The 13,439-nt window shown below is 37.3% G+C and overlaps 1 protein-coding gene across 1 annotated transcript in view; it reads left to right on the top strand.

The window, feature by feature from the left end:
- Positions 1–3,538: 3,538 nt before the first annotated feature.
- LOC117322969 (CLK4-associating serine/arginine rich protein-like) overlaps positions 3,539–13,439 on the top strand; it is a 28,777-nt gene continuing 18,876 nt past the window's right edge. The window contains exons 1-7 of the mRNA XM_033877939.1: positions 3,539–3,574; positions 5,632–5,766; positions 6,278–6,375; positions 7,607–7,705; positions 9,090–9,172; positions 9,420–9,510; positions 9,978–10,105. Coding sequence (XP_033733830.1) covers positions 5,668–5,766; positions 6,278–6,375; positions 7,607–7,705; positions 9,090–9,172; positions 9,420–9,510; positions 9,978–10,105 — 598 coding nt within the window. The 5' untranslated portion in view covers positions 3,539–3,574; positions 5,632–5,667. The remainder of the gene's footprint in view (positions 3,575–5,631; positions 5,767–6,277; positions 6,376–7,606; positions 7,706–9,089; positions 9,173–9,419; positions 9,511–9,977; positions 10,106–13,439) is intronic.

The following is a 13,439-nucleotide window of genomic DNA, read 5'->3' on the forward strand; positions in this document are numbered from 1 at the left end:
TTTTCGATGCCATCCTCAATCCTGAATATAGTGCCGATTTTATTTCATATTTGTGACACATTTATATCGAGATGATTCAAAACATGATATTTTCATCTAAAATACTCAATTTAGATCCACATTAGCCTTGTTTAAGTTTGCCATATCAATGTTTTATATTCTGAAGCGAAAAGTTCCCTGGATGATAAATATCATTGCGCTGAGCTGGTGTGCTATTTCTGCAAACAACGTACACATTTCGACCAAATATGAACGTTCACCGAAAGGCCTCCATACCTCTTGTTAACTGTTATTCAAAATTTAGTGTTTTATGAGAGCTGAATTATCAAAATATTCCCACATTCCCTTTTAAAACATTGCAAGATATATGTGTGTCGACGATTTTTCATTAATTCCTTTAATTATCAATTATCACTTATTGGTGATTAATCCTCACATACAAACCAATAGGACATTTGTAACGGAAACGACATACTTGTTAAGATGTCTTGTGATGTTAAAGGTGAAAATTTTCCTTTGGGAATTGTCTTAATAGATTATTTCATTTCAGGATAACACAAAGAAAATAATATAACATATTGCGAGTATGGCTCACCGTACTTTCTTACTCCCCTGTTCTTGTGCTGAACGCAACGTGTCAGAACGGACAGGATTTGACTCAACAACGATCCCAGCGATTTATGGATTGTACGTTTGAAGCAACAAAGACACATTAGATATAAAATGATGAACCGAATATGATTCTGAATTACAGACTAGACATCGTCTGCGTTATTGAGAGCTTGGTGCAACAATATTACGTAACCACTTGCCAAAACGACGTGATTGGACGTTGACTGAAAATCTGACGTCATACATCTACCGATACTATGACGTTTTAATTTTTGGCTCGCTTATAAATACAATAACTAATCTTTGTGGGGCATGGCATTAGTGGATTGCTCAAGCCACACTGTGCTATATATCTAGACTCGTACATATTTATTCATAATATAATACGAAGTGCTTTTGAAAATCAATATCAACGCCTAACGGTGGCTTCGCAAAGGGTTTAAGTATTTAAGACACTTGATAACAATTATCTGAAAAAATAACCAGAACAACGCCTATCGTCATACGTCTGAATAAATCCGCCTGAGGGGAAACGGTAGCACACATTGAGTGACAGATACCGTCCAAGGCCGTCCTTACTAGTACTCCACTTAGGACTACACGTTATGTCTACCTATATAAGCCATCTTTTAAATCTCTGTTTGAATTACCTCAAATACCCCCGCCAACCCCCGCGAACCCCCCCCCCCCCCCCCCCCCCCCAAACGTGATTATGATTTTTTTTTTATAAAACCTGCATGCAAATCCTTTTAAACCATTTGGATTTGGATTTATTCCTTGGCCCCGACACCCCCAGAACTCCCGAAACCAAAGCACACATCACAAACATTTTCAAGCTGTTTCAAATTTTAATTGAATCGGAAGCAATAACACGTGCACTAAATTGTTTCTCACGTATTCAAACATCAAAATTATATATTTTTATATTATAAATGGTAGCCTAACGCCCAGCTTTAATGAACACACGCTTCTTCTTTTCTAACTCATGGACTATCCCAGGGTTAACAGTTAAAACATACGCACATGTTCGTGTACGTCTATATATATATATGTTCATAACTTCATGAACATTGGCGGATTGAAGTGGGGGGGGGGGGGGGGGGGGGGGGCTAAAATTGTATGAAAATCTATCGTGAAATACACTAGAATGCAGGATTTTGCATTAACCTACTAAAATTTTTCCCTGGGGAACACCCCCGGACCCCCCCCCCCCCCCCCAATACATTTGTCCCCCCCCCCCCCCCCCCCCCCCCCCCCCCGACCTTGATGAACGTCGATCAATGTCGTCGTCGGTGATTACAACCCAAAATTCAGTAACGCCACCGACTTCTGTCGACGTAGACGGACCACCAGACCCTAAGTTATTTTATTAAGACTTGCCAAGCTAAATTCTAATACTAGATTATCTGCCCCTAGTTTGAAACTTAGAATCAGACGTATTCTAGGGATCAAAATCATAAAGCTCAATTTTATTTATAATTTTAATATTCTAGAGACAGGGGGCCAGTCTACTGCCGACGCTGCAAGAGTTGCTTTCAAGTCGATCGATATTTAGAAATCAGTCCGCGAAAATATTACTTTCGTTATTAATTATAGCTCTAGCTAGACATCTGCAGTGACGACCTGCACTTCTGTGAGGGAGGCTTTGGGTTCTGTCTCCTTGCTGAGACATACTGAGTGTCTATAAAAAAAATGGTAGCTACTCCTGCTTCGCCCATTTTTGGGAGTAGGACGACTGGTTTGCCCGTTTTAGTATAATTAGATGTGACTGGGTGGGGTGTCCTGCTGGTATCTTCGATGGTATGCTTCAGTGAGATAGCACTATCTAGTCGGCATCGGTCCTTCACTATCATAATGACCCAAACACAAACATGTATACTGTTGTAAAATTGGGGCGTTATGAAACAAATTCGGGGCGAAATTCCCACCCATGCACCGTTCGTTGTTTCCATTCGCTATACATTGTCATTATATAACCTTGCCAAACAAAATATTAAGTTGTCTGATCATAATTATCAAGTCACAAGACAAGTCAACTTTATAACGAGGCAGGTCTGTGCTGTCGAAGACACTTTTTAAGATACTCTAATTGCTCGTGATGGCCTGCAACGGACCTCCCGCATGTTGTTAAGTGAGGTGGTCACCAACTGCTACAAGTGGACCCCGCCTTAAATGACCTTGGCTGTTCATTGGGTGATAAACCCAGCATACAAAACACACAAACTTTAGAATGCAAATACGGAATTTTGGAAAGTTATTGTCTATAATTCTCACAAAATGCACTAGACTATTCAATATTTCTGCAACCCAATGAGAATTTATATAACAACCATATAATAGGCCTATACTCACATAAACTCTATATATACAATTTCTTTATTGACTAATTTCGGCCCACATGTGGCAACAATGGTATCACGTTACTCATAAACAGACTAAGGGTGGCCAAAAAAGACAAGTTATGGGCAGGATTATTGATATTTTTGCAGCACAATGAGTACGTTCTATGCAAACTGTTGAAAAGGGATGGAATATTGCATTCCATATGAATATACATATGGAAAGATGTTATGATATATACATTATACTTAGATGTTCAATAATGAACGTGAGTGACGTCATATATATGATAATCAATGTATTTATCACATACGATTATCAAAACTTAGCACGAAACATAATTAACCCTGGAATCAATGAGAACTAACAAACAAACCGACGTCGTTTTCGCGCCATTGAACTTGTAAAGTCACGGGGTTTAATAAGTTGGTAAATCATTGAACATGTTAGACATCCAAAATGGAGTTGAATTTTTTAATTTTTTTTTAGTATTATGAATTATTATGCGAACAAGCCAACAAATGAGGTAATTCAAGAAATTTAGTTCACGACTGTACAAAGCAATAGTTTTGTTAGAGAGTATATCCTTATTTCCGGTTAAATGGCGGCGAAAAGTTGGAAGGTAATGCATGAGATATTTTCATTACACGTTTACAACCATGGCTTTATATTTTCGATAATGTGTCAGCATTTGCTTTTAGGTCTATTTATAGTTCCACTAACTGACAATGATTTTATTTATCGTGCAAAGGCTAACATTGAATGAAAAAATAAACGACACGCAGATATTGTTATAACTTACACCGCCACAATCCGACATTGATCTTGGATCAGATCTTCTCGTCAAGTATTTTCCAGTCTTCTCAAAGATATATATCGTTAGCTGACCACAGAAAGACTCCAAGAGAGTCTGTGAGTTTCTGAAATGTTCGGTTTTAGTTTCGGTTTTTTTCTTCAGAAATGAGATACCTTCGCCGGCCCACCTTCGCTCATGAATAATTTCCCACGGTGCTGTTATAAGAAACTCCACTGAAGTCTTCTGGACGGATCAAGTCATTAGATTTATTCTTAAATTAAGTCATAGGTCCAAAATCGGTCACAATGGATTTTGTAGTCTAAAGATGCAAACATCAATAATTGCATTGTAAAACAACTTGAAGTAAATTATGCTTTTGATAACCAATGTCCTTCCTGTTTCAAAACTTGAAAAGGAAATCAGAACTGTATACAAGTTCTATGGACAAAATTCCAAATGTGAGATGGCTGAATCATCCACATTTTATTATAATGCTGCTTATAGAATGGAATGTTTTACCAAAGTCTTGAATATCACGATTATCAAGAATAAATCTAGATCTTAATTCAGAATCATCTTCTCAACCTAAAAGAGATGAAGACAAACATTTAAATTCTCTTATATAATTAGTAGTAAGCTATTATTGTTATATGGATTTCTCAATTTTATATGAATAATCTTAACCCTTATCCCGCCACACATGATCATATGTGTACATATGCACTGGCTGCTGTACACATTTCTGCAGTACCTCCCACTGCCAAGTGTAATGTAGTCGGGTCTATCTTTTTTTCTATACTCAGACTATTATACTCTTGGTCATCAGAGCCTTTACAGCATCTATTGCTCTCGGTCAGCAGAGCTTCTGTAGCCTCTGGTCAACAAGGCTCATATATATTTATACTAGAATTACCCACTCGGTGACAATCAACAAACGCCAAATTAACAGTTCAATAACAATTTATTTTGGGTAAAGTCTAAAGACAGGTACATCAACTATAAACTCAATAACGTAACTGTAATATACAAGTACCCCAAGTTGTCTATCGCTGGCTTTCTTCTCAACTTTCACTCTGATTCACTATTCTAACATAATGCTAGAAATGTATGATCACCTTCAACTAAGACTGGTTAAATTAATGTGCCTATAAATGCCACTTGACTCTGTAACCCAACTACACAGTAGCCGTACAACTGATGCGGTAGCCTTATCACTAATGTAAACCTACATTTGACAATGATGTAATAAACAGAGAAATCCTTTGTTATAAATAGACTAGTTCATACTTCTACAAGACATTAAGTTTGGTTCCCTAGGAAAAATAGGAATGAATCGCGCCCGAAACTGGTAAGCGGTTCTGAGACCTAAAAACCTACTGTACTCACTGGCTGCTGTGTCGTGACTGATGATGGAATGTCAGAGTCCTGAAACTAACGGGACTCGGTTCCGAGAAATTAATGTGCCATGACCCCAATTTGATTGGTTAACACGTGCACCCACGAAACGTGAAAACATAAACTTCCGGTAACAGACATAATGTGTCTTAAAACATAGACCCCAGTTGAAATAAGCCTGAGACCTTTCTGAGTAATCCTGCTTTTAAGGACAACATATATTCATTAATATTTATTTTTTATAGGAATAGTTTATTTTAAAGTGATTCCCATATCGTTTAGATTTCAATAGCTTACAGTAATTCATGCTGTGATCAAACATTTCTTGTGAACCATAATGAAACTGTTATGTTGTTGTACTTTTTAACCACTGAATAATGTTAGCACTGGACTGATTAATTAAGAATTTGATTATTCTAACTTATTCTTTACTTTCATTTTGAGTTTAATTTTGTTTTCAATATTTCTCCATTAATTCTCTGTTTTAGGTATTCATATTCGGGTGATAGTCTCCCAAGTACAACATGTGGCATGAGGCGAGGAAGCAGGAGAAAAAGATTCGGGGGTTGATGGTTGATTACAAGAAAAGGGCAGAGAGAAGAAGAGAATTTTACGAAAAAATTGTAAGTTTTTTCATCTAATGTAATTTCGTTTTTGGACTTCTTGATTTACCCCGATTCTTATGAATTTTCATTCTGTAGTTATGCAAACAACTTTAATTGATTTGATATTCTGTTCAGTCATGTTCAATCAGACTCTCTGATTTCTGTCCCCATTTACGTCAGTATTCTCTTCAAATGCAAGGATGATTCTAGATGACTTAGTGGGATTTATTTGTACAGTACATCATAACATCAATTAACATGTAAAAAAAAAACATAATTGAGAGGTACTGTATTTCTGGTAGTTAGGGAATGAAATCTTTATCTAAGTGTTACTGCAGCTTGAAAGTTCTTTCTCTGAGACGGTCAAAATCACAGACGAGAATAACATGACACTATAGATTATGGATCTATTGGCTTTCCATGTAATATACCAAAGATGCAGTCAAATACTATTTATGGATGTGTATTTCTGTTTGTTATCTGCTGCTTAAAATTCTAATTGTTCTGAAAACTTCCTTTGTTATTTCAGAAACTAGATCCTACCCAGTTTTTGCGAATCTACGGACGGCCATGCAAGATAAACCTCGACCAGGCAGTGGCTATTGCTGCGGAATCCCCACAGAGCATGTCAGTATTTACATAGGATTAGTAAGGATCAGTGTATAGGCATTCATTGTTCTCTCTTACAGAATGGTTTGTACTCGGTAAGATGCAGTTTAGTTTTGTGTTGTGTCCATCCATTCTTCTGTCCTTCTGTCTTTCTTCACACTATCTACAGGTGAGGCAGTTTGTCATGTACCAAAATTAGGTCACTCTGACCTACTTGCATTTTGACCTTAAGCTTTGATCTACACTAAAAAAAATTGTTCAGGCTATATATCCTACAATACCTGTCATGGAACTTCATACTTGGTTTATAGGTTCACCTAGATGAGGTATTTTGTCATGTATCAAAAGCAGTCGCTCTGACCTACATTTGACCTTTGACATACATAAAAAAAGTTTGTCTGGGCTCTATCTCCTACAATACTTGTCATGGAACTTCATACTTGGTTCATAGGTTCACCTAGATGAAGCATTTTGTCATGTATCAAAAGCAGTTGCTCTGACCTACATTTGACCTTTGACCTACATCAAAGAAAAAGTTTCTCCAGGCTATATCTCCCTACACTTCTTGTTCATAAAAAAAACGCTTCATTTGGAAAAATATTGAGGAATGTTATTAGTATCTGTTTTGATATTGATAGACCAAAAAAGTATCATAAGAAGTTTAAAACAAAATTTACAATATACTGAATTTCAAAATATTATTCTGTAAAATGTCTAGAAACTTGTGGAAGGCAGTGTATATGGTATTCACTGTTGTATATTTTGATCAAGGAAATAATCAGGTGAGGCTTGTCCTATGTATGATTCTTCTTAGGAAAGGGGAATGGATTTGTTTTGGTTAGCGAGGTTGATTACCTGTGTAGACTGTTGCTGTATTTCACATAGAGTTGTTGATTGTATTTTGTTTTGTTTGTAATTAAATGAAAAGTCGTAATATGCGGTTTATATGTGTTTGACATAGAACAACTTCAAAACATCCGTGCCCTTGATTTTCACTGAGTTATAGAAACACTGATGTTAGATACAAAGTTATTTCAAATCAAACATATGCTCTGGTTGAAATACAGAATTCCATTGCATGTGACCAGAGGGGGAGTGTCTGTTAAGGTTTGACAACAAAACCTTGTATTGAACTGGAAGGACAACAAAATGTTGATTTGAACTTGAATAGTATTTTCCAGAGATTTTCTCTTTGTTCTAGCTTTGCTCTAACCTATGATATGCTAATACTTTTGTTTTCCTTCCACAGGATGCCCTGGCAGGGACAGACGGATAACATGATTGACAGATTTGATGTCCGGGCACATCTCGACTACCTGCCACATTTCAACATAGCTGCCCCTCCTACGTATGTTAATCAGTGCATATAAAACTTCTAACTATGCTAATAACTCGGAATACAGTGGAACTCCTCTAAAGGGATCATGCATGATACATTGATATTGGACAGATTTAGAGAATGTTCACTGGGTTTTTTCTGAAGGCTAAAGTCGAAAGTCGAAGTCGAAATTATTTCATATTTAAGCCAAATTCCCAAAGTTTGCAGTTTACTCCTGGAAAAATCTTTCCCAATTCACCATTTTTCTTCCCAAAATGAGACAAAAAGGCCCCATCCCAAACCAGTGAGAAAAAGCCCTGGTTCAGTGTGGGGAAGTGATTAATTTTGATTGGTCACGATCCGATTATAATATTGATCGGATGACTTTCCAATCTCATAAGCAGTGTCAATAGTACGGAAGTTAGCAAATTCATAGAATGCAGATTCTTTGAAAAATGAATGAACAAAATTAGTTTTAATACTGACTGCAGATGTATGCTATAAATCATTATACTTATTATTTTACAATGTTTAGTCACCAGTACCGACTTCCATCCTGCTTGTCACTACACCTCCGTGCTTATGGGGCACAATAAGGATATTTATTTCATTGTGAACTAGAATGGTCAGGGCTCAAAGTAGCGCCTATTTTAGTGGCCATGGCGCGGCTGGCGCCTTAAATTCACCATTGGCAACCAGATATTGACTTATAAGGTGCCTGCGCATGCATGACCATAAAAAAAAATTTGTGGAAATTTGCGATTTGGTAAATTTTTCAAAGATTGCAGTCCATGCTAAATGACATTCACAATTGAAAAAGTACAGAGAGATATCATACTGATAAAAGAATAAAAAGATTATTTATTTTTAATTTTTAATTAAAGACAACTAGGCAAGGCAACTAACTTTTCAATTGGCGCCTAGATTTAATGACTTGGTAGATAAATAAGTAAAAATATCCACTTTGAGCCCTGATGGTTTTGCAGATAAAATAACCTTAAACACGAACCAGTTTATACCAGTCTTATATAGGACATTGACAGTGTATTTTTAAAATAAAGTCCAACCTACTATTCTATAGCTTCTTTGCCATATATCTGAATTTGTCTACTATAAAGATACCTGTTATGTTTTAACTATTCAGGACACAAAATTGGTTTGGTATTTTAATTCACAGGGATTGGTATTGGGAAGGTTATTATAACTATTAAAAAGAAAAATCATTTCTGTACATCACCATTCATTTCGTATAATTATATTCTCAAAATTGATAAAATATTCTCCAAATGAAAAAATAAAAAACAACAAATCTCTGTGTCAGTGTAAGACATGCTAACGGAGGCAAACAACATTGTCCGTCATTTCACTTTGGATTTACTAAGTGTTTATCATGTTTTTTTTTTATACCTTTTAGACTGACTAGGCATGAAGAAGAGGAAGAACGACTTTGTTGTTATGAAAGATACAGAACACTAGTTGAAAACGAATGTTCTGGCTGTAAGTAATCTGAAGTCTGTAAACAATGTTCTGGATTTAAGGCACTTGTTATATGTAATTTGCTCTCTGTAAGATAATAGCTGATAACCCACAGTACATTGATAGAATTACAACTTACTATTTCACGTCGGAGAGCTACATAATGAAAAAGAGACAAAGGTATCACAGCATTAGTTTTATAGTGTTGTATTGTCCATCGGCATTTAGGACAAAAACATGAAATTTAACTATTTATCTTTATTGACAGTGACTGAGGAACAGTGTCTACAACAGATAGCGATTGATGAACAGTTTGGTGCAGCTAACAGAGCATTTCAGATTGAAGAAGAGAAGAAAAAGTGAGTATTTATCATGTCTGTTTAATTATGTCATATGTATATATTTTAACATAGTAATACTATGTTGTACACACTCTGGGGTCAACATTATCTAAAAATCAGGGGTCAACATAACCTCTGACTTAAAGTCAGGGGTCAATATAACTCTTGATTCAAAGTCAGGGGCCAACATAACCTCTGACTTAAAGTCAGGGGTCAATATAACTCTTGATTCAAAGTCAGGGGTCAACATAACCTCTGACTCAAAGTCAGGGGTCAACATAACCTCTGACTCAAAGTCAGGTGTCAACATGACCTCTGACTTAAGTAAGGGGCTGGGCTTTATTACAGGGCAATGCAGTTTCCACTGTACATTTTGTTGGCAATGTTACTGAATAGTAGCAGGATGGTTTGTATATGGTGAAGAGAAACATTTTGTGATGATCTGCAATTGTTATGAAATTAAAAATTATAATTTTATTGAACAGACTTGCAGGGAAGAAGGCTGCCATTGGTTACACATATACAGACAGTACTCCCGCCCCGGAGGAGCCAGAGGAGGAGGAGAATGATAGTGATGATAGCAGTGACACTGATGTTGAGGTGGCCGACTTAGGTAAAGTGTTATAGATATACGAGTGACAGACTTAAAGAAAGTATAATTGATTTAGAATCGGCACAGTTTGGTAAATTGTAATAGATTTAGAATTGGGTGAATTGTAATAGATTTAGAATTTGGTAAATTGTAAGAGATTTAGAAGTGGCACACTGGGGTGAATTGTAATAGATTTAGAAGTTGTGGACTTGGGTAAAATGTAATAGATTTAGAAGTGGCACACTTAGGTAAATTGTAATAGATTTAGAATTGGGTGAATTGTAATAGATTTGGAAGTGGCACACTTAGGTAAATTGTACTAGATTTAGAATTGGGTGAATTGTAATAGATTTAGAAGTGGCACACTTAGGTGAATTGTAATAGATTTAGAATTGGGTGAATTGTAATAGATTTAGGAGTGGAAGACTTCGGTAAATTGTACTCAGTAAGATAATAGCTGATAATCCCTAGTACATGTAAATTGATAGAATTACAACTGACTATTTCACGTCAATTTCATGTCGGAGACCTACAAAACAATATTACTACTTACTATTTCACGTCGGAGACCGATAGAACGAAAAGAGACATGAAGGTATCACAGCATTAGTTTATAGTGTTGAAATTGTCCATTGGCATTTAGAACAAAAACATGAAATTTAACTAATTATCTATAAATTGACAGTGACTGAGGAACAGTGTCTACAGCAGATAGCGATCGATGAACAGTTTGGTGCAGCTAACAGAGCATTTCAGATCGAAGAAGAGAAGAAAAAGTGAGTATTTATCATGTCTGTTTAATTATGTCATATGTATATATTTTAACATAGTAATACTATCTTGTACACAATCTGGGGTCAACATTATCTAAAAATCAGGGGTCAACATAACCTCTGACTTAAAGTCAGGGGTCAATATAACTCTTGACTCAAAATCAGGGGTCAACATATCCTCTGACTCAAAGTTAGGGGTCAACATAACCTCTGACTCAAAGTCAAGTGTCAACATAACCTCTGACTTGAAGTTAGGGGTCAACATAACCTCTGACTCAAAGTCAGGGGTCAACATAACCTCTGTCTCAAAGTCAGGGGTCAACATAACCTCTGACTTAAAGTTAGGGGTCAACATAACCTCTGACTCAAAGTCAGATGTCAACATAACCTCTGACTCAAAGTCAGGGGTCAACATAACCTCTGACTTAAAGTCAGGGGTCAACATAACCTCTGTCTCAAAGTCAGGGGTCAACATAACCTCTGACTTAAAGTTAGGGGTCAACATAACCTCTGACTCAAAGTCAGATGTCAACATAACCTCTGACTCAAAGTCAGGGGTCAACATAACCTCTGACTCAAAGTCAGGGGTCAACATAACCTCTGACTTAAAGTCAGGTGTCAACATAACATCTGACTCAAAGTCAGGGGTCAACATTACCTGACTCAAAGTCAGGGGTCAACATAACCTCTGACTCAAAATCAGGGGTCAACATAACCTCTGACTTAAAGTCAGGTGTCAACATAACATCTGTCTTAAGTCAGGTGTGAGTATAACATCTGACTCAAAGTCAGGTGTCAACATAACCTCTGACTCAAAGTCAGGGGTCAACATAACCTCTGACTCAAAGTCAGGGGTGAACATAACCTCTGACTTAAAGTCAGGTGTCAACATAACATCTGACTCAAAGTCAGGGGTCAACATTACCTGACTCAAAGTCAGGGGTCAACATAACCTCTGACTCAAAGTCAGGGGTCAACATAACCTCCGACTCAAAGTCAGGGGTCAACATAACCTCTGACTCAAAGTCAGGGGTCAACATAACCTCTGACTCAAAGCCAGGTGTCAACATAACCTCTGACTCAAAGTCAGGGGTCAACATAACCTCTGACTCAAAGTCAGGTGTCAACATAACCTCTGACTCAAAGTCAGGGGTCAACATAACCTTTGACTCAAAGTCAGGGGTCAACATAACCTCTGACTTAAAGTCAGGTGTCAACATAACATCTGACTCAAAGTCAGGGGTCAACATTACCTGACTCAAAGTCAGGGGTCAACATAACCTCTGACTCAAAGTCAGGGGTCAACATAACCTCCGACTCAAAGTCAGGGGTCAACATAACCTCTGACTCAAAGTCAGGGGTCAACATAACCTCTGTCTCAAAGTCAGGGGTCAACATAACCTCTGACTTAAAGTTAGGGGTCAACATAACCTCTGACTCAAAGTCAGATGTCAACATAACCTCTGACTCAAAGTCAGGGGTCAACATAACCTCTGACTTAAAGTCAGGGGTCAACATAACCTCTGTCTCAAAGTCAGGGGTCAACATAACCTCTGACTTAAAGTTAGGGGTCAACATAACCTCTGACTCAAAGTCAGATGTCAACATAACCTCTGACTCAAAGTCAGGGGTCAACATAACCTCTGACTCAAAGTCAGGGGTCAACATAACCTCTGACTTAAAGTCAGGTGTCAACATAACATCTGACTCAAAGTCAGGGGTCAACATTACCTGACTCAAAGTCAGGGGTCAACATAACCTCTGACTCAAAGTCAGGGGTCAACATAACCTCTGACTCAAAGCCAGGGGTCAACATAACCTCTGACTCAAAGTCAGGGGTCAACATAACCTCTGACTCAAAGCCAGGTGTCAACATAACCTCTGACTCAAAGTCAGGGGTCAACATAACCTCTGACTCAAAGTCAGGTGTCAACATAACCTCTGACTCAAAGTCAGGGGTCAACATAACCTCTGACTCAAAGTCAGGGGTCAACATAACCTCTGACTCAAAGCCAGGTGTCAACATAACCTCTGACTCAAAGTCAGGGGTCAACATAACCTCTGACTTAAAGTCAGGTATCAACATAGCATCTGACTTAAGTAAGGGGCTGGGCTTTATTACAGGGCAATGCAGTTTCCACTGTACATTTTGTTGGCAATGTTACTGAATAGTAGCAGGATGGTTTGTATATGGTGAAGAGAAACATTTTGTGATGATCTGAAATTGTTATGAAATTAAAAATTATAATTTTATTGAACAGACTTGCAGGGAAGAAGGCTGCCATTGGTTACACATATACAGACAGTACTCCCGCCCCGGAGGAGCCAGAGGAGGAGGAGAATGATAGTGATGATAGCAGTGATACAGATGTTGAGGTGGCCGACTTAGGTAAAGTGTTATAGATATACGAGTGACAGACTTAAAGAAAGTATAATAGATTTAGAAATGACACAGTTTGGTAAATTGTAATAGATTTAGAATTGGGTGAATTGTAATAGATTTAGAATTGGGTAAATTGTAATAGATTTAGAAGTGGTATACTTGGGTAAATTGTAATAGATTTAGAAGTTGTGGACTTGGG

Source organism: Pecten maximus, chromosome 3, assembly GCF_902652985.1.
Source record: "Pecten maximus chromosome 3, xPecMax1.1, whole genome shotgun sequence".
Classification (NCBI taxonomy): Eukaryota; Metazoa; Mollusca; class Bivalvia; order Pectinida; family Pectinidae; genus Pecten; species Pecten maximus.